At 34.6% G+C, this 23,002-nt stretch overlaps 1 protein-coding gene across 2 annotated transcripts in view; it reads right to left on the bottom strand.

Annotated features, from left to right (window-relative positions):
• TMEFF2 (transmembrane protein with EGF-like and two follistatin-like domains 2) overlaps positions 1-23,002 on the bottom strand; it is a 227,794-nt gene that overhangs the window by 190,958 nt on the left and 13,834 nt on the right. For both annotated transcript variants that reach the window (XM_004674427.2, XM_004674426.2), the window contains exon 4: positions 21,334-21,360. In XM_004674427.2, the coding sequence (XP_004674484.1) occupies positions 21,334-21,360 (27 nt within the window). The remainder of the gene's footprint in view (positions 1-21,333; positions 21,361-23,002) is intronic.

The following is a 23,002-nucleotide window of genomic DNA, read 5'->3' as shown; positions in this document are numbered from 1 at the left end:
CAGTTCTGTATGCATAAATAAATAAATCTTTAAAAAAAATCCAAGGAGTGTTTTGCTACAGAGCCTGCATCCTTCACCTCTGTACCCCACTACTTCCCCTATTTACTTCCCCTAGTAACACACACTCTGTAATGTAATTAATAGGCATTCCTGAGTATTTTGTTTCTATTGATTTAGAATTTAAACACACTGGCACTCTTTTTAAAGAACAATTTTCTGTTTATAAACCAGGTATATCACCAGTAACAAATCCTACCAATGCCAGAAATATGCAGGCCATGAGAATACTTAAAAATAAAAACACACACACACACACACACACAATAAAAACACAGTTCTCAAATCTGATTCTGAGTTTGGCAGTTACAAAATAATCACACTTAAAGTGTTCTCTCACCTCTAAGCCAGCATATACTGTATCTATAGAATTAAATTCCATTTATTTTGGAGTGTGTTCAGAACCCAGAGGGCATGAAAAGAGACCACTAGGAATGTTAGTGCAAGCTTTCAATTTAGAGATGAGGACTGAAGTCCAAGGAGGTTCACTTGCTTTCCTAAGGTCACACTTGACAGCTTTGTCTTGCTTAGAGAATTTGCCATATTCCCATTTGCTCTTTAACCTAAATGAGAATTAATGGGCCAGGATGCAGTTTGTACAGAAAGCTAAATTTAAGTCAGTATGAAATATTCTCCATGAACAAACTCCAAAATGTTTAATATGAATATTATAAGTTAGGAAAACCAACATCAACATTTCCTAGCAGACACTTGGGGCCATTTAATGAAAGGTTTACATTCTCTTCACAAGAGGGTGCTCATAGTCAAAAATAACGTAGATAAAGCCTGACTCATGGAAAGGAACAGCACAAGATAAGCCATTAACCTTGGTGTCAAACAGATCAATCTTGATTTTGTCTTGACTTTGCTTCAATCTTGATTTTGTCTCTTAGGAACCTGGAGATCTTCTTGATCAAAGTTTTTATCCTCTGAGCCTCAGTTTTCCCACCATTAAGGTGGGGAGATGAACATTTGTTATTTAAGTTGTAAAAGTCAAGATAATGCAGTTTAAGTACCAAAACAATAAACACAAACATATGCATCTAAAAAATTGAGTTTCAGTATCCTGAGTATAAAATTGGAAATAATTAGTTCTAAAGAAGTAGACATCACTTTGCTACCACACAACTGCACTGCCAGTTTTATCTATACTATTTGATCTTTCTGTTCTTCATCTTTCACATTTTAGTAAAAGTAAAACTGAACAGACTTCTAGAACATTCTTCCAAAGTATGATAAGAAGGACATAATAATTTTGATAATGCAGAATCTTTTTTAGCTTAAGAAAAATCTTTCATTGTTTGGCTTAAAATAACTTTTAGCATCGTGTGCACACTTCCTCTCCTTGCATTTCACATTCTAGTCCTGCCAACCATCTGTTGTTCCCTGAAAATGCCATGCTATTCCACACTTCCATGTATTTAATGCCATTTCCTCTGTCTCGAATGGCTCTTCAGTTCTTGTTCATTTTCCAAACTCTTACCTACTAGTACAAACTCCTCTTGTACTTGTGCTAAATTCCCTAGAGGTAGGATTGATGCTTCCCTGGCACAGTGCCTGGCACATTGAGAGTATGAGCTCCATGTAAATTGCCTACATGAATGAATGAGGCAGGTGATCAAGCAAAACAATAGTGTTTTTATTTAAATATGATTTCTGCAACAATGTAGAGAATTTTATTTGTACAGTGGTATACTGGCTCTCTAAGACAGACTGAATCAAATCCAAATTTAAAAATTCTATTGACTGGTGGTATTATGTTGAGCTGTGATTATAGTTTCATGAAGGAAAAGGTTTGAAGAACAATCTTTATTTTTATAGGTTGTGGAGATTAGGCCCCTTATGTACTATAGTTATAGATTTATTATTTGTATTTGCCATTTCTATTTGCAGTTAAGTAAAAACTAGAAAGATACAACTAGACTAATATAACTAAGCATTTTAGAGTTATATGTTATATAACATTATATGTTAGTTGGCATATATTTGGTGCTAACAAGTGCATTTTCTAAATAATACTACATGGTATTCAGTAGAAGCTAATATATTCAATATCTACTTTAAAACATTTATATAGGACTATCACAACCCATAAAGATTTGCCATGATTACCTCGATGAAACTGAATTGTTTCCCATGTCTTTTGGTTTCCACTCCAGTTCTCTAAAACTAGGACTTATTTCAAACTTCTAAAACTAGTGAAGAACTAAACACTCACCAGTCAAGTTAGGAATCCTTTCCTAAATTAGAAAAAGAACCAAAACTACTCAAAAAAATAATCAGTTGGTACCAAAAGTAAAATAATTGTGTACCATCTGTTTGTTGATAGGAAGAGTTTAATTTGTGAATTTGAGCAAAAAGTAAATTGGAAGATGATAAAATGCTAATTATTAAAAATTGAAGCCATCCAAGACTTACTCTTATCCCAACTCCTAACGTGACTACTCAACTTATGATTCATCATTCATTTAGGAAAGACTACACACCTCTCACCTTTTGATCTGATTATCTCATCACATGTTTTCCACTCTCCTGAAGGACTATAAGCTCCTCTTCAAGGAAGAGATCACATTATAAAGATTCTTTCCTAAGCCCATTGTGCTGTAAACACCACAGACACATAATAAATATTTGGTGGTTCCTATTTGTTAACAAATGCCAAATTGGGAATTGCAACCACAATAATCACAATTATTCTGCACTACCATTATTTGTAGTTAAGGCAAACCCCAAGGCAAAAGATTGTTAAAGAAGGAACAGAGTGGATAGTGTTGTGAGGAGAATCAAGACAGAAGAATAACATTGGGGACTAATTCTTCATTTGAAAATGAGATTGTCTCCTGTTCCCTAGACAGTCCACTGCTGAGCATAGATGAGCTACAGCAACCAGATTGGTTCATTAAAATGTGGTCCCTTTAGTTCACCATGACTCATCCCTATGATGAAGCTGTGATTCTGTGAACTGAATGTGCTACTTTTGTTACTCTCACAACACCCAAAAGAATAACAGAAAACTTAATTTTAATGATTTCATATTCAGTTTCCTGCCATTGTATAGCTCAACCTCTGTGAAGACCCAACATTTAATAAAATTTGGTGATACAAAGAACTGTCATAGCTGTCCCTTTGAGCAACAGCCTACTCTGGTTGTTTGGCATTGCAGTTTGCAGCTCTATCTCAAGGAAATGCCCTAGGTAATTAGGTAATTAAAAAGTCCTTCCCCATTCTTCAGTGTATCTCTCTCACTGCCTTGATCCACTAAACCTCACTGCCACATTAACACGATTATTGTCTATTGTATTCACTTCTATATCCACAGAATAAGTTGCCAATATGTATTATGTCAAATTAATGAATGAAAATCATTTGCCATAACAGTTCTTTGGTGATCTGGGAGTCTAAATCGAAGACTTGAATTCCAGGTTTGTCTAAGATCAGGGTTAATGAGGAAAAGATAGAAGCCAGAGATTTAAGATGCCAATACATTTAGCTTTGTATATTATTACCCAGTAAAGAAGAATTTTGTTGGAACTTCTATCTAAAAATTTGAAAGCCTTGAACATTTCAGGTGGAGCAAGTGTATATTTATTTGGTGAGAGGATGTCAAATAGGTATTCAGGAAATGCCCTATAGATCTCACAAGGAACCTGGTTCCAAAAATCACTGGTGCACAAGAAAATATGAGTCTTTGGATACATCTCTGTGTGTGTCATCATTTGGTTTGGCTTAAATGCTACACATTCTTTGTAGAATATATTCAAGTAATGTCTATAGTATACTATCTATTCTAGATATAGAGATTTAAGATGCCATATTTTATAAGAATTGCTGAATATACATTAAGCTCTATGAAAGCTCTGGCTTTTGATACAGCTTTGGACTAAGATGGTACTGGGGAGAAAAAGAAATAAAAACATGCATGAAGAAAAGATCAGCCATGTAATAGCTATCCTTAGAACCATAAAACAACCAAGCAATTGAAAAATGAGCCAAAGATCTGAATATTAAAACTCATCGACAGAGATAGAGCCAAATTTCCGTGGGGACCTAGTTTAATACATATAAGGGAACCTCACTAAAAAATAAATAAATAAATTTTTATAGATGTACACTTGTGCGCGGTGGCTTGGAAAGGGTCTATGAACAATATAGGGCCCTGAAATAAAAACTACATGTTTTTCATGACATAGAAGCCCCTGTGGATGGCCATGGTCAAGCTGCCTGCAGGACTGACAACGCTTATAGAAGAACTTTTTCTATAAAGCCAATTCCAAGTCAGAAGAAATAAAACACAGGGAAAAAGAAATGTGGGTAGAATCAGGAATGAGGCAATTGATACCAAGGTAATTAAGCACAGATATGGGAGCTAGAAGCACTAGTAATGTTGAAAGCAGAAGAACATCTATTTTGAGGGGCAAAAGGAGAAAGGAGCTTTACCTTATGAAAAGCAAATAGCTATTTAAATCTAAAAATCCAATCTAGGGTCACCACTCTGTCATGCTAAGGGCTTATCAAGCATAGGACAGCTAGTTATTGCTAGAAAATTGCTAGACAATTGTAGAGCTCACCCTGAGGAAACAGTAAATGCTGAGGAACATTTTACTTTCTCTGAGTCTCTTCTTCCCATTTCACTTCATATTCTTCCCTGTGGCTTCCCCCAATTCAACACGTCTTTCCACACAGATTCACCCTATGAGGCAGTGCACCCATTTGGATGAAAAATGTATGGCAGAAGTAATTTCATAAGTAATGTCCACCCCAATTCAGGCAGTGTGCATTTTCAATTCCAAAAGCTTTCAAATTTGTTATACATAATTGTAATGAACTTAGTCAATTGGCTTGGAGCAGAAACAACTTTGCAAATCAAACATTTGGGTGGTTTTGGAGACAATAGTGCCCTTTTCTTCTGAGAAGGATGCAGTCATCTTTTCCCAACATATTAAGGGGTAAAACGCCTAATGAATCTGCTCTGAGTAGAGACCAGTCTACTCAGAGACTGGTTCATCTTTTACTTTTTTTTTTTTTAAGATTTATTTACTTGTGCATACAGAACTAGGGTACAGGCCAGAGGCTCAGGGGCGGTGAGAGGCTTCACCAGAGACAGAGCGGGGAACAGAACAGGCAGATCGACGAAGTACACTGCTGAGGGGAGCAGCGGGCAGGTCAGGAGAGGTCTGCCACGCCATGTGGTCTCCTCTGGGGCAGGCGGGAATCGAACTCATGCGGAAGTGGCTTAAGTTAAGCTTCTTAGTGCTGCGCTTTAACCCGCTGCGCCATCAGGGAGGGCCCATCTTTTACTTTTTAATCTCTCTGTCTCTCGTTCAACTTCTGGCATTAAATCTGTGCTCAATATTGTGAAAAGCTCATTAAATATTGGGGGAGTGGTAAAATGTAATCAACATGATAAGATGCTTGATGTTATCATATTGAAACTTACATAATTATAGGGAATAGTTTGAGGGTGTTAAGGACACAACATTGAAGAAGAAAAGGGTGTAGGTGAGGATGCCTCAGGCAAATTCTTGACTAATTTTAGTGAAAGTCAGCAAAATCATGATCTTGCCACATGTCAAAATCATGATCAGATGACACATGTTAATTTATTAAGAAGGCAAGACAGGCAAACAACCCCAAAGCAAACTTACCTAAGAGGTATTTTGAGAAAAATGAGTTTAAGTGTGCAAAAAGTATCCATTCAACTTTAACATCCACTACCACTCACATCAGAAACAAACAAAAGCCCGGAAGAACAGGTACTGTATCTATTATTTAGGAAGAGATTTACTTGAACATTAGCAAGAAAGAAATACTTTTACACGTTCTAAAGTCTCCACATGTCAGCTGTCTGAAAAATTCAGTCACAGCAAGCATAGATTCATTAACCAAAGCCACCTAACCTCTTACTATAGTTGAGATTTACAATCTTGGCAAATTTTAAAGATTCAATTAGAGGAAATAACTTCTATTCCAACCCATAATCTTTGTTGGCTTTAGAGTTAAAACAACTCCACCCTAACTACACAAACCTACAAAAGTAACTTTTCTGCAACCCACAAAATAGGCATGATCTGAGCTCCCTCTACTGGTCCAACACTATTCCCATTTTATGAAGCCAGTATGCACTGCTTCTGTGAGTTGTAGGGTAAAACAAAACTGCCATTGGGGTTAAGGAGGAGGAAAAGCTTAGCACATTTTAAATGGACAGTAACCCAAAACAAAGCAAAATGTAAGAACAAATCTCACTCTAAAATAATATTTGTGAAATACGCAGAAGACATGTTTACAAATAAATGGTAGATTAAGTCCCCAACCAATGTGAGTGACCTAAGGGCTCACTCCGAGGCCACTCGGCTGTCCTCATCTGTATTCACACCAAGCAACAAGCAGAAGTTAACTGTAGTGAATTATAAGCCTATTGTAGAAATGTCCTTTCTCACAGTAGACGTGGAAGGCTTTCGGGCTTCAGAGAAATTGAGTAGCACCATGGAGATTGAATAACTTCTTTCCGAAGGCTTGGCTTTCTGCATTGGAAAGTGACTTCTAAACTGCCATGTGAACTGGGAAGCGAAAGGTGGCAGGCGTAAAGTTTACATTTCCAGCCACTCAAGTTAGTTGTCTCCAGAGATGAAAATCCAGTGTGAGAATCAATGGCACATAGAGGTAAAGTGCTGTCGTGGGGACTTTCACACTGACAAAGCAGAAGAACTGCTACAAAGGTGTAGAGAGTGATCAACTGCTACAGAAAAAACAGAAAGAAATGGAACTCCCACTCTCTGAGTCAGCAGAAGGGAACTGTTTCATGATATCTGCTATATTTGTAAGGCTGCAATTTGATTATATCTGATTCTGTTATCACAATCTGTTACATATCCTACATGGAGTATAAATACGTAAAGCCATTTAAAGGCCAAATTACAGAATTGTCTATTTTTATATTTTACCTTTTACTGCCATGCTGGTGGTGATGCTTCAAGGGGTGTAAATTTAAAATGGTAAAGGGAAAAACAAAACTTCATTATATGCAGGCTTTATCGAAAAGTCACTGGTTGAAATCCCAAAAGTACCTCGTTCTGTTTCCTTTTTGAAAATCTGAAAACATTCCCTTGAATGAATACAATAGGCTCAGTACAGGGACTTTGTTATTTTAAAACTATGCTTTCCATGAAACATTTCTTGTGTCTTAATACAAACCCACATATTCATTCATGCTGAATGTATGTGGAGAATATGAGGAGTGCAAAATGAGGTGATGGGGTCGTTCCTTCTCCTTTTCTATTACAGTTCTTTTGTCTTCACCAAAGTCAATATGGAAAATAATTTGAAGGACACAAGTACAACTGCCGCTTTCTCACCATCTTTGGGGCCACCACCCTGTGAATGAGGGTATCCCATCTGTCCTGTATCAATAATCTCTTGACTGGTTTCTTTGCGTCACATTTGCTTCTCCTACAATTCATTCTTCACCTAACAGCCAAAGCTGTCTTTTAAAAATATAAGCCAAATTACATTACTTACACTTCCCAAGGTTTCCCTTGACACTACTAATAAAATCTAACTTCCTTACCACTTCTCCACTCTCCTATCACTTCCTGCTCAATCGTTATGCTCAAACTACAGGTAGCCGCTTTCTGTTTCTGGATCCTATGAGCTCTCCTTTGGAACACTCATCCTTGCTTTTCTCTTTGCCCTGTATGCCCTGTCTCTGGATCTGGGTACACTCTGTTCCTTTTTTTTTTTTTTTAATAATTCAGCCATTTAGTGCAAATATCACATTTCACACTAAGCCAAATCACTTTGTGTTACATCACCCTGCTTTAATTGATTAAAATAAATGATCACTCTCTGAAATGTCTTCATTTATTTGCTTATCAAGGGGCTCAAAGAGACCACACCAAGATTCTATCAGCTGCTGTCCTCAAGACACCCCCATTAGCATGAAGATGATTTTGAGTCAAAACAATGAAGCAAGCGGTAGGAGGCTTGTTTTTGCCTGAGCCTTCCCTGAGCTCTAATGGAAGAAGCTAACTCTGCTTCCTTAAATACCTAGTGGAATGTAGTTGTGGCTGTATCAAGCTGATTTAGGCTTATCTATAGAAGTGTTCTCTGCAACCCAACTGGTTTGCAGGTTACTAAATTGACCCTTTTCCTCTCTTAAATTGTCAGGTGCTGCTTTGATTCCTTGACCTACCCAAGAACTTGATGGAGTGAGAGAATTTTCACCTGTGCCCAGACAATTGTTACATGCCTATTCCTTCCTTTTACAATTAAGCTTTCTGTGAACAGGGACTTTTTCTGTATCTCAAATATCTAAAATTTAGCTGGCACTAAATACAATCATATGATGCAAGTATACCAAAAGAGTATATAGTAAAACATAGGAATAAGCAGTATATTATCACTAAATGCTAGTGGAATAAATGCTCTGAAATGAAGGAAAAAACTGCATGTGTGTGAATACAGAGGGATTAATAAGCCACTTACATCACGTAAAACAGAGAACACAGATGTTTCTCATTAATGCACAATTTTTACTTAATAGCAATATCTTCTTTTAGTCAAATTAGTATGTGTCTAACCTGCTAAAATGAAAAAAAAAACATTCTTAAAAAAAATTTTAAGTCCTCAACATGAAAATATAGGGGAGAGTATGTGTAAAGAATGGGGAACGGAAACAATGGTGATGCAAAGGTCTGACTTTGAATCCTGACTGTGAAACTAACTTCCTGTTTGAGGATAAGAAACTTAATTTTATGTGTTATTTTCTTCCTGGAAAATGGAGATATGTTGTAGCAAGTATATGACTGTACATACCATATGACTGTAAAATACCTGACACATAGTAGGTATTCATCATGATATTCTTATTAAAAGGCAGTGTACTTAAGAGTGTTATAAGAGGTTTATGAATTATTGAAGAAGATAAACTATGCATTTTAGTGATTCATTAACAACATATGTAAATTAGCTGTGAATGTGGCTTTATCAATATTTCTGTAATGGCCAATTTTCAAACAGCATATCTACAAGTAATATAGTTTCCAGTTCTTTTACATCTATTTCTTTTCATTCCCAGTAAACTCAGGGAGTAGTATGCAGCTACTGCATTTTCTTTTAGCTTGGACTTATCCCAGAGGTACAAAAATTAGAAATGTTGTCAAAAGAATGCTTCTTCAACATTCTCAGTGAATCCCATGTCTTAGAAATGTCAGAGGTAGTACTTTTTAATTCTTAGATATTTAGAGCTGAAAACTACTGAGTAAAAGTTAGAAAAGTATCTTTGAATTTAGAAACATCGAGCCTTTGTTGAAACAAATAGATTATTCAGGGTAACAGAGACCCTTTCATAAATTCATTCCGCCAACCCTGTGGAGTTCACAAAAACAGCCTTTCCCTTCTATGATCCTTTTGCAGGTGCAGGAAGAGGCACCTGCCCCAGTTTGTGATGCTAACGCGTGGCAAGAACAGGATGTGCTCTACAAGACCTGGCGTGTAGCTGTAGGCTGAAAACATGGCTAAGAGAAACTGTGTAGGAGCAAGATTTGCCACACCAAGATACATCTCCTTGGCATAAGGGTTATTTTGAGCTGCTTATTTTTAAGAAACAGGGGGCACAGCAAAAGCTCTGAAACTGAGTAGAAATTATTCTTTTGTGAGAGACATTTACATCTGTGAAGGAAAATCTCCACTGGTAAATGTTTCCCAGACTGTACAGGGAAAGAAGATGTTCAAATCTCTTTATCTCTTATCAAAGGAGAAGGTGGTAGTTTACAACTAGATAGCAATCAGAGCCTTGATTACTGTGTCTTTCCGGTAATCTCTCGAACTGACTTCTCTGTTTTTCCCAACATCCTTTGTCTTTAACTGAAGATTTATTTAGCTTAAGTTATCAGTTTCCAAAGGTCCCTCCTCTGTATACAGGAGGCATACATTATGTCAGAGAGTGGGTGAGCAAAGAAATTGGACAAGCAGAGGGAAATCACTTTTCATTCTCTACAGAATTAAGTGGTTCTGGATTAGCATCTTTATTTTTCCAGACCTTGAAAATGTCTGTATTCTATCCTAGGCATATTTATCCCCTTGACTTATTCTCCCCTCTTCCCTCAGGTATTGTTGCTCCAGAAAAAAGAGGATTAGAGGAGAGTTACGTGAGAGCCTGCACTCATATAACAGCAGCCTCAGAACTTTTTACTATGTTTTTGAAACTTACACACACTGCATAGTCATAGACTCCTGAACATTTACACAAGACAGATTCAGAATTGACAGTAAATAGCAAAGGAACTTGAAGTATCGTCATTTAAATTATTTTCTTATAATATCTTACCCTCCTGTAGAAATTTCCAAAAGATTTGCATTAAGACAGGTAAACATTTGTGAAAGTGACTGAGAAAAGGAAATGATTTCAAAGTGATGCAATACATTTCCATGGAAATTCTTTTATATTGGAAACTTGAGGCTTAAGGATGTTCAATCTAAGGCTCAGAGGACATTCAAGCAGTTACCCTGCCTCATGTCTCCATATGCCTGGTAACAGAACAATAGACAAAAGACAGCTTAAAAGAGTCGGTTCTATGAAACTCTGTCAGTTGCATCTTTACTTTTAGTCTGATGAAAGTAACATGACTGACTCTAAAATCATTTGCTCTTGAATCTCCCTGGCATCATATGAAGCTCCATTTTGATAATCATTACATATTTTATAAGTAAAAGGCTGAAGCCCATAGAGTTGTACTCTGTTATTTCATTAAATTAGGAAATTATCTAGATGTAAGGAACTAATATTCACTGTTTTTCCCCCCTCTCCAAGTAATATTCTTTGATGGTTAAAATACATTTTATGTGGGATAATCATTGTAATTCCTTGAAAAATAAGAAAAGCTAGACTTTTTTCCCCCACTGGTTCAATGTCAAGTTAAATGAAGGCATCAAATGGATTCCAAATGATTCTATTCTCAGGCCAAAGTCATTTGGTATTTTAATAAGTAATTTGGATGTGGAGTAAAGTATTCAGATAGGGTAAAATTACCTCAATTACCTACAAACTAACTAGAATCCTAAAATAACTTTGATTTTTCTTTGCCTCTGCACACAAATTTTAGGAGAATAAGTTAAGTCACAAGTGAACAAGTTGATAGGGTAGTAGGGGGAGTCATGTTCCTCAAAAATAAAGGAAATGCAAAGAAGAAGCCTTTCAGTTTAAATATACAGTTGGTTTAGGTTTGTAATACTTTTTGTCATACTCTTGATGAGATGCACCATTGTTCTGGCTTTTTTGGTTTGTTTCTCTTGTATGAAGTTAAGATAGTTCTATAGCATTTTAAAATTTAGCCAAATTTTTTTTTGTTGTTAGTGTTAGAACTTTAGTTCAGTTCAGCAAATATTTAATGAGCTTTTACTAAGACCAGATAGTGTGCTAGATAGAGGTTATGAATAATATTTAGCTTCAGGCACATATACACGCAGGTTAAATGTATCAGGTTGCTGATACAATGTAGATGTAAGAGGTATTTAGTCCAACTAGGGAATTGGAGAGAAATCTTTCACAGAATGTGATCCCTGATAAAGTCTTGAAAGATGAATCATGTTTAAACAAAAACATGAGAAGGTTTTCGGGAAAAGGGAAGAATGTTACCAAAGCACAGAGGCATGGAATTAATTGACACTATATCCCAATGAACTGCTCTCAAATGAAAAGGCATCCTAACGTACCAAGAGTGAGGGGAAGAAGATTACTAATGCGGATGAGAGGCAGACACTGGACCTTTTCTGGAATAGTTTTGGAGAGCTCTAAATCTCCTCCTGGGAAGCCTGACTTTATATGCTCATATGCTCAGATAAGTATTTATATAAATATTTTTGGCTGTGAAGGTAAGAAAAAGCTTTACAAAAAGTAGACTAGAAGCACGAAAGCCTGTGAAGATGTTCTTTTCAATGTTAGAGACAAGGATGACTAGGGACAGAGAAGGGATGGGTGAAGTCCACAGATGCAGATCTGAGAACTATCCATGAGAGAAATTCCACAGAGTGTGCTGTTTTATAGTTCTGGAATTGCTTTATATTTCTACCACATTCATTTCAAAGCAAAGTTTGGCATAGGGAGTTCTCCTTTTGTGAAAGACCAAGGGAGTTCCCTGATTCAAAACCTAAATGTGGTTAGACATCATGGACCTCAAAAGCAATGAAAACATGAGCTTCTAGAATATAACCATTTAATAAATGCACTTTTTAAGATGCAGAGTAACTATTCTATCAATTCTCTTATTTTCTCTGAACTGTCAGCTGCATTTCTCTTTAATTATATTTGCTTTTGTTTTAGGGGGATCTAACAATTTTGAGAGCTTTGATGGAGGGAATAAGGGATGCAGGAAAGATATCTGACATCCTTATATAGGTGGGGATCTTCCTAGCTTCCCAGTCACAGAAAGTCTCTAATTATATTTTAAAATATCACCTACTTTTAAAGAGAACTACATTCAAGCTACTATAATGGCTGTCTTTTGTAAACTTCCCTGCCCTTGAGGATTAGATCTCAGACTATATAGCAAAGCTCAGACAGAGGGTTCCAAAAAGATGACACTATACTGCCAAACATGCCTTTTCACCAAGATTTCACAACTACCACTTAAATCAATGTGTCAGAAATTCTGTTTGTCAAAGGTCATGTTCTTCTGTAAGTGCTATAATCTCTGGAGAGGACAGTCAATATATATGGAATGACTCTAGCCCTAATCCAATGCTTATAATATCACATCAAATTTCCCAGTTTAATCAGTACCAAATATGTGCTCAATGAATCAATTCCACGTACATGCCATCACAGAAATGGGTTCCCTCTTTAGCTGATTCCACTAACATACTCTATCAGCTGATGGTTTTCATCTAAAGAAAATGACAGAACAGCCACTCAGACAGCCACAATGCATTAGGGTTAAGGAGTGAAAAAAAAATAACTGGAAAATGAGTGAAAATGGTCAAATACACTAAGTTCAGAAGAAGTAGTATTTAACTAGGAATGGATTCAGTTTAAATGATCCATTTGCAGAACAAGTTCTTGGAAGCTTCAGTCCAATTTTATTTTAAATCAGGCTAATTCCCCTTTTAGTCTTTGCAAAGAAAACTCAGTAAAGAAGACAACACTAAAAGATTTTTCAGAACCAGTTTACCACTGACAGGAACTGGAATAATTCTTTTGGTTTGACTCACTGAGCTAGGATGCTCACATTATTTAAACATATTGCTTTCTATTTATTCCTGTATTTTTTTTAAGCCCAAAGCTGTAACAAGTGTGTAATTTACCAGAGAAAATAAAATTGCTCTCTGTTAAATACATACTGAAACTCATATGCAACAATATGTATTATACATTTAGTACAGGGAAAACAACCTATATTTTCAAATTCAAATTTGAAACAAATTCAGTGCAATTTGGCATGCACTGCAGCATGCAGAGAGTTTCCTATGTATTAAATACAGTCTGATAACAACTGAAATGCTTTGCTTTTTTAAAACATCAAAACAGCAAAAGGACATTTTTAAATAAAACCCCAAATAGAAACACATTTTAAGATTCAACTATAGAAAACCTTGGAGAAGTTATTTAATAAACAACCATAGACTACGTCCCTCAGATGGATAGCAGACTGCTATTTCTAAGAAAGACAGAGGATACTCCAGAGAATATACCACAAACTCCTAAAAACCAATGACAACCAGAGAAAAGAAGCTTTCTTCTTAATTGCAGATATCTTCTCCACTTCCTTCCTTACTGCAAAGCAGCAGCCAGTCATTCTATAAAAGCACTAGCAAGATCATTACATGATCTCTGCTTCAGATTCTTAAGGTGCACAGCTCCTTCAGAGGAAGAGTCAAAGCCTGTAGGAGGGTCTTTGTGGCCACCCACACCTTGCTTCCAAGTGCCCACCCTCAAATTCAACTAACATCCTTGATCTTTCTGGAACACCGCTAGGAGTTATGCACCTGCACCAGAATGTCTGTGTCCAGGTTCTTCTCCTCCTGCAATGCCCTTGTCTTATTTCCCTACAAGATTTATTAATTTCCTTCTTATTGTTGTCCTGGCCACCACAAATTAGCACACCTTGCCCCCCTTAAGACTTTTGCTCATCCTCCTTATTCGGTTTATAGAGAACTAATTATCATGTGATAGTTCATATTTTTCCTTGTTTATTGCATAATTGCCTGGATCTCTTCTGAAGAAATAAACTCTACAAGGATAGGGGTTTTCTGTTTTATCCCTTATTTTCACTTTTACAACGTTTACTACACACAAATAGCTCAGCTGAATCTCTCTACAGGTCCATTCTGCAGTTGAGGAGAGTCCGCTGGCCCTCAAGGCAACACGCTCTTTGGGATCATGTACATCAGTGGTGCTCCATGATGGGAGCCAACATTGAACCCCATTATCCTGATCTACACAACTCATAAGCTTCCCCACAAATGGAAAACTCCATCTAGTTGCTGTTGTGACTTTTTTTAAAGTGTACCAGGTCAATCTCTCCTCTGTCCAATCCTATTTTCTTCCCTTCCACAGATACTAAGAGTTTATACTATGGGAAACTTTGTCAGTATCATAGATGAAGAAGTCAAAACAGAACCCAAGTAATCTGTGCATTTTTTTTCTGGTTTTCCTACCTTTTCAACCTTTTTATTTCTAGTAAACAGTGGAGCCAAATTCAAACCCACAGAATTAATTCAAGAGTGTGTTTTATACTAGATTCAGTCACACTTTGTTACCCTCAAAAATTTAAAGTATATAAAGAACCTGAAGAACCTGAGAGTAGTTTCTTTCTTTCTTTCTTTCTTTTTTTTTTAAAGGAGTAGAATTCGGGAGGTAGACAAGGGTAAATGGAGTGGAATTAGGAAGGTGGAAAAGAGTAAATGGCAATCACTGTGTACCATGGACCAAGGAGTTAAGGAGTTAGAGCAATTTAGAAAACATCAATGCAAAAACCCATAAAGATTTGAGTACTACATGGAATAGGATGGATGATTTCAGGAATAAGAATGACAGTAAGAAAACGGTAAGGAAATCGGCAAATGAAAATTCATATGATTATTAGTAGGATTTATAATTTAAACAAACCATGGAATAAAAATCTGGTTTAGCTGTTGCAAACAACTGTTATGAGAGGTAGAATAATATTGTAAAGTATAATTCCCTTGCTTCTTGAAGTTCAAAATCAACTTAGTTACCACATGTTGGGACTGTGGGAAAGATGCTCACCCTTCCTCATCATCATCCACACTTCCAAATGTTATTGTGTTTAAATAAATTTATGTTCTGGTAGAGCTACTTATAAACCATAGAGTGCTTTACAAATACATATTTGTAAGACAAGTATTCTAACAAATACATCTAAATTCATGTTGTGATATCAAGCTGTAATAAAATCTTCACATCTATCTTAAAATTCTCTTTCTAAAAGGCTCAAATCTCTTTAAAAAATACTTTGCAAGGTTGAGTCCTGACAAATTCTTTCTTGTAAGTACACTGAACACCTCGTGTGAATTGCTCCCATTTTTCCTCCTCCTTTTTGTTCTGGTTTTCCAGAAAACTGCCATAGTAGTTTTCTGAATAATTATTTACTGGTTTGTATTTTTTTTTAAAGATTTATTTATTCATACAGAACTGGGGTACAGGCCAGAGATGTGGAGGGTGAGAGGCTTCACCAGAGACAGAGTGGGGAGCAGAACAGGCAGATCGACGAAGTACACTGCTGAGGAGAGCAGCAGGCAGGTCAGGAGAGGTCTGCCACACCATGTGGTCACCTCCGGGGCAGGCGGGGATCGAACTCATGCGGAAGTGGCTTTAGATTCTCAGTGCTGTGCTTTAACCCGCTGCGCCACAAGGGAGGGCCTGGTTTGTATTTTTTATTACTACTTATTTCTCACCTATCTTGTATATGCAGTTCCTCTCATATCAACTATGTGACTTAATTTCCCATCAGGGTACAGAGTTGCTATCTCTTTTTAAACACTGAAAATTGTGATTGAATTCATAGACTTCTTGTTATTATCTATCTCAGCATCAATATTTTAAATCATGGACTTAAAACCACTAACTTAAAGATTCATTCAAATTCCTAGTTAAAGTGTTTAGATAAATTATAACTATAGAGTCAATTGGAATAAAGAACAGTGGTAATATAAATTATTTTGATTTCATTAAAATATTTTTTAATTCAAAGATCTTTGCATTGATTTATTATAACCTTCTTTCCTATCAGTACATATTATCCCGCTTTACAAACAAAATAAATGAATCTCCAAGGAGACTGAGAATAAAATACCAAAAAGGCATCTTGTAAGCCAATTAATTAATCTAGAATATAAATCTTCTGATTCATAATCTAAAGTTATCCATAGAATTCTATCACACTGCACATAATGATTACATTTCTTTCCCCAGATGGGGTTTTGAAAACTCATATGGATGATGCAGACAAAATTTTGCAGCATCCATTTCAGATTCCCAAGCAATCTTCCTTGGATATTTGACAACTATTACTGTTGAACTGGAAGAAAGAGAAAGCTATTTTATTTTTAAGATGCTAGTCATGTGTGAAAAAATAAAAACCTACCGTCATATTAATAGCAAAGGTTGCATTCGCTTCTCTCTATTTTTCATTGTTCTCATTTTGTTTCCTTCTTTCAGTTTGCTTTTTGCATTTTTCCAATTTATTCATTGTAGGTTCCTTATTCATTCTACTTCTACTCCATTACTACATCACAATATTGTTTTCATTCAAGGGAAAGAGAAAGAAAAGTGAACTGCAGCCTATGAAAAGCTGAGCTGTGATTTCAGTGGGGGTTCAGATGGCTGTAAGCTCATCTCTAAGCAGATCAGTGGCTCAGGTGTGGGAGAGCTAAAGCAAAGACAGTTTCTGCTTTCTCCCCATATACAATGCCCAAAGATCCCAGGACCCTGCACACATGGTAGGATATCTTTACTGCATTGGTATTTCAGCTAAGCTGCTGTCAGATATTGGCTGTCATGAGAACCAAGTGGAGAAGAGATATGGTGAGCTATGTGCTTTCTAAATTCTGATCATGACCGGGAGGTGGAGAAGGTTCAAATCAACGTCAGAAAAGGGAATGTGTACAGCCACCACAGAAGAGAAAAGTTACTTTAACCTCATGCAATACTTTATGTAACCAATATTCAGTTCCTTCTTAGTTACAGTATACTCAACATCCTTTTCAACTGGAAATGCTATTTCTTTGGATAATTAGAATCATAACTTTTCCATTGTATGCTGAGAAGAGAATTTGAATGTAATCTCCTTGAATGTAAACAACTGTGTCATAATCATCTTTACAACTCCAGAAATCTGGACATAGTACCCAAGTATATAAGGCTTGTTCAATTCAACCAAATTCCAAAATATCATCAAACCATATGAGAAGCATGGATTTTCAAGGGTGATTATTGTGTGTCAAAGTTAACATAATAACAGCTTTCAACATAATGAAAAATTGGTATTTTTATACAAAGGATATATCTAATTGGACTTGTTGCTACTCATATCTGAAATTAATATATGAAAGAATTATCTTAAAACTATATAATGACATAAATTATACATACAGGCCCAGTGCTTCATTTCACCTGATGAAATAAAAATATACACATTCTGTACTGTTTATCTTAGATATATTTTATTTCTACAGACAATACCAAACAACTTCCCATATGATACAATTAAAATGTAACTGTAGATTCCTCCAAACCTATAGCAGGAATATATAGTTGTACTCACTTTAATAGTTAAGATATACTTTTCATTTTAATAAATTTATTTTTGGTTTTAAGGAATCTATCAAAAATCTAATTAATTCAGAAACTTTTTAAAAGGATGAATGGGAAATATTCATAGCTTGTCTCCATAATGTGACTAAAAGACTTTGAGAAAAGCGGGGGTTAAAAATTATCTTTTAACCACCCACATACACTCCTGAATTTTGAGTGGAAGCTCCTTTAATACTTTTTCTTACTGCAGTATTTGTTGCTTAAGGAAGTCTGTGGGTGGATAAGATGTTATTATCTCTCCTACGCACACCCGCTGTCTTATTTACAACATTAAATCTCCTTATATATAAGTACATGAAGCACCAACCTCTTTATTTCAACTACTTTCTAAAATTTGATAGACTATGGTCCACACATTACCACATTTACTTTCCTATAACACAGATATGTAGCTAACTATAGCTTATTCTGGAGTTGTCAAGGGTAAGTCTACCCAAAAAGACTACTTGGTTTTCCAACCAAGCATTATTATTTGAAAGCAGAATTCCATTAATATCAGATCTCATGTTCAAAACTAACAATTATTTTTGTATTAATACTTTTTGTTAGACACTAAAAAACTGTACAGTCACAGTCACTGAAGTGGGAAAAGTCAACCTTGAAGAATTGTACGCAGGATTTGTTCTTAATTACATCATGCCTTTATAAATGAGTACAAGTTTGCAGATCTTGTTGGGAAAACCTTGACCATGTTTTAATGAAATAAAACTAGCCCTTTTAATTATTTCATTTGAATAAATACATCAATAGCTTAAGTTTTTAAAGTCCCCTATAAAATCTACACTAGGAAGTTATCATAAATTTTACAAAATTTTTATACCTCTTTTATATTGTAATAAAAATGTCCCTTCAAATGCAATAAATGACAGATATGTCTGTGTGCAACTGGATAATACACAGTATTTTCAAAATAATCAGGTCTACAGTGCTAGTGTAATATTCGTTCATTCATTCATTGCCTTATAAGCAATATAAAAAAAGTAAAAGTTGATGTGTTTTTAAGTGGTTTTGGATTTGGAAGTTTAATATTATCTATGGTAAGTAAATTTGTTCACATCACTAGATTAATTTGAACTTTTAAAATAAGAAATAATAAAAATAGCCATGAACCAAGCAAAGTGCTTGCAATGATGCCCTAATTATTACCTAAATACACATTATCGAGAATATATAATATAGAGACTAGTTAAACAATCACTAGCTACAGTTGTTGGATTAACCAATCATAGACAAGTCACTTCTGGTTAATTCAAAGGAAATGGATTCTGATTCCTCGGAAGCCTTGGCTACAGGAACTCCATTGCATATAGAGAGGAATCTATCCTCTATGTTGAAGTCAAGGATATTTTATGTATAGTTGGATGGATATGAGGATTAGGCTTGAGTAGGTCACTGTACTCTAGATTCTGAGGTTCTGGTTATCACATTTTCATAGTATCTTATAATAGGTTAAATAAAATTATAGAAACAAAGCATTAGTATTTTGAAGTAACAAATTAGAGAAAAAGCAATTCAGTAAAAATATTCATCACCACAATTTGAGAAAAACTACTTCAAAATATATAGTTCTGAACTTAATGTGATCCTTTTAATAATAATTATCTCTTTAAAAAGTTGCTTTGCTTTTGCTCCAAGTTGCTAGAAAGCATCTCTAATTGAATGAAAGAATAAAAAGAGAAAAGAAGAAAATAAAGAAAGGAAATTTGTTTTCTGCTAATATACACATTTAAGTAATAATGTCATATTTGTGTGATTAAAACTAATTCCTAAAATAATTTTATTCTGATCACAAGATAACACAGTGGATGTCAGATTTCAATAGAAACTGCAACAAGGAAGAGTAAGGTTGACTTCATTTTACTAACATGCATTAATTACAATGAATGGAAACTGGTGTCTGAAACATAAATTATGTCTTATTCTTCAAAAAGGTAAAGAATTATGTATAATACAACAGGAGACATCAATATCATAAAGCTTTAACAGGAGAGCAAAGAAGATATTCTGTATTCTGTTTTTGTTTAGTTTTACTTTTAAAGATGCAAAAATTAATGAGACTTGAACAGTGGAACAGCTGAAGCTCATCACAATATCAGTCAAATTAGGTCATCTACACATAAAAATAAACAGCTGGAAAATAAACAAAATTTTTCACAGAAACTTTCTACCAAAACCAACATTTTTTAAGTTGATTATATTTTTGATATTCTAAAAATGAAACTATTACTCAAAGAACAATCCTTTTAACCTTATTTTTATCTTTTTGTACTAATCTCTTATTTTTAGCTTTTCTTTTCAAAACCACTAGGGAAACTTCTTAGAAATACTATGCCATCTCAACATCCATAGTCACGTGACATTGAAATACATTTTGAGCTCCTCTTGTACTGAATCTTGACTCCTACTGGGTTTTAGTCATGGAAAGTAATTGTGCTCCAATCTGCTGCTCTAATTGTGTTCCCTGCATATTGCTTGTTTGCACTAGTTAAGTCTCTCATTACATAAGATCACTTGAGAAGTCCTTACATGTTCCCCAACTACATAAGGTGTGCTGGCTTTCCTGAAACCAAGGTCATTTTCTTACCTTTTATCAACTCTGCATTTAAGATTTACTTGGGGTCATTTTTATTTCATCTTTTTATTCAACTTAAGAAAAGCCGTGAGAGTTTTTTTTTTATGTTTTAATTCATTATTATTTTTTAATATTGCTGTTGAAATAATATTTTTGTTGTTCTTGTGTACAAAGGTTAAATTCTGTTTGTTTTTCATTTGGAAAAGCATTTTGGGAAGTTTATAGTGAAGACTCAATCAATAAATAAAATGTTATTTGGAAGTGAGTTCATCAGAGCACATTATTGAAGTTTTCAGTTCTCTCATATACTTCCTTAAATAAGCAACTAAAATATGAACATTTTATTTTAATAAAAATAACTAAAGATCAACTTAATCTTATTTTCATAGGTTTACATTTTGTTACTTTAAAATTTTTCTGTGAACTAACACTTCTTTAGTTTTAAATTATAAGTCTAAACATTAAGATCTTGGTTACATAATAATTATGCATGTGTCCATATTAATACCTAGTAAATGATGGCAGCTATTGCATTTTTTAAAAATAAAATATTTAACTATTTTCTTATGAGTTCTAAGCAACCTATCATATATGCTTAGAAGTTTTAACAAACATTTGTCTTCAATATAACTCAGACATAAATACATGAATAAAGAAAACTAGGTAAAGAGAGTTCTTAAGTATGATTCATAAATAAATCAAATAATTTTCATGACATATACATTTATTTAATAAAGAGAATGCTATATTTATTTTTTGCTTTCCCCATCCCTAAAATGCAAAACGTAAATCCGTCTTAGCAATAATAGCTAATCTATAAGTATCCATAAATAATATCCACATATAAGTCTTCAAAGACATAAAAGACAACTCCTACCTCCATCTCCCGATCCTGATCCAGCATCTGGGGGGGAAAGGAAATAATTTATTTTTGATTGACAAATATTCAAAAAATATTTATGACTTTAATTTCATGTTTATTGAGAAAGTCACTGATATTTAATTTGAAAATATTTACATAATTAACTTCTAAATTAAAAATATATAAATTCTCCACAATCTTCATTTAAGCCTTAAAAACAATATTTTTCTGGGTTTGTAATTATTTCTAAACTAGCTTATCTAAAATATCTCATATTTTTATTTTAATCAGACTGAGTTTGACATCATTAATGAAAAACAAAATGCTTAGAACAATCCATGGGATTTAGAAATTAAAGTCAAAGACATGTTGCAATCAAACTCATAATTAAGGTTCATTTTCTTATAAATTCCATACACAGAAAGAAAGGCAGTTTAAAATTAATACCTTTATATAATTTCTAATATGTTTTCCAAATGCCACAATTGTGTATGGTTCTATTTGAAACAGAAGCTACCTCTTTGTAATCCACACTTGTGAGCTTAACTTTTTGCCATTGAGATAAAATTGAGTATAACTTAAGTGATGCTGGCAAAGAAAAAAATAATCTCCCCACCCTCTTTCCACATAATTGTAGCTGTTCAAAGCCATTTGTTTCTTATTACTCAGTTCCCTGAATAATCTTTATTTCTGGTTGGGGTTATAACCATTGACCTTCCCACTTGATTCCACCTATGGAGCACATGATCATCTCCTTGTGTCTCCCCACTTCTTTCATACTGAATAGATTTGGTTGTAAAATATTTTAAAGTTAATACTTGGAAATAAAACCTGTTTTGTTTTTTGTTTTTTTTTAAATCTGATATGCTCTAATTTCACACTGACATATCAATCAGGGTTCAAAAACCATATCAAATATCACTTCTCTGAATCTGTGTTTGAGGTTCTAGATTCATTAAAATAAAACACCACTTCTAGGTGGCTGCATCATGACACTTTATCGAGTGGCACCCTATAGAAGGAAACATCAGTACAAAAATCCACAGAAGGCTGATCTAGGTAGAAGAATGAGTGACCCCCCAACATCTTCCTTGGCATCATGTTTGGCAGTAACACTGCTGTGAAAGAGCAATGTTTTGAACTGTCAACCTTGGTAAAGTTTCATATTAACAATTCACAAGGTCTAACACTATTCAATCAGAATGTTAAGTCATTAATTAACTGCTAATGTGACTAGGGCATATATCTTTAGGCCAGCATATCCTTTCCTCAAAGGCAAGTTAATTTATAAAACAATTAACAATAAGTCCTCTTCTTAATAAATGTATAATCAAAAGTATTTTAATTATATGATTTGACTATTTAATGATAACAGACTGAGAAAGGAAAATGCATTCAACTCTATACTGGGGGAATAGTCTAATCACCAAAATTGGTAATTATAAGTCATTGCACAATTTCTTTTGGACAGGATAGTGTTTGAATAGTCAATGTACATCAAATATCTTTTTTTTTGTCCACTTTCATGGTTAAAATTTTAACTGACTTTTTTGAATTAATTTTAAACCTTAATTCAATATTATTTATAATCACTAGGGCTAGTAAGAGTATGTTACAGCATGAACATATTCTACCGATGTTTTAGGTAAATGTGTTTCCCTTTTATTTCTTACAAAGATTCTAA

The sequence above is a fragment of the Condylura cristata genome, unplaced genomic scaffold (assembly GCF_000260355.1).
Source record: "Condylura cristata isolate star-nosed mole 26May11 unplaced genomic scaffold, ConCri1.0 scaffold00002, whole genome shotgun sequence".
In the NCBI taxonomy this organism is placed as follows: domain Eukaryota; kingdom Metazoa; phylum Chordata; class Mammalia; order Eulipotyphla; family Talpidae; genus Condylura; species Condylura cristata.
This window is presented reverse-complemented; position numbering and strand designations above follow the sequence as displayed.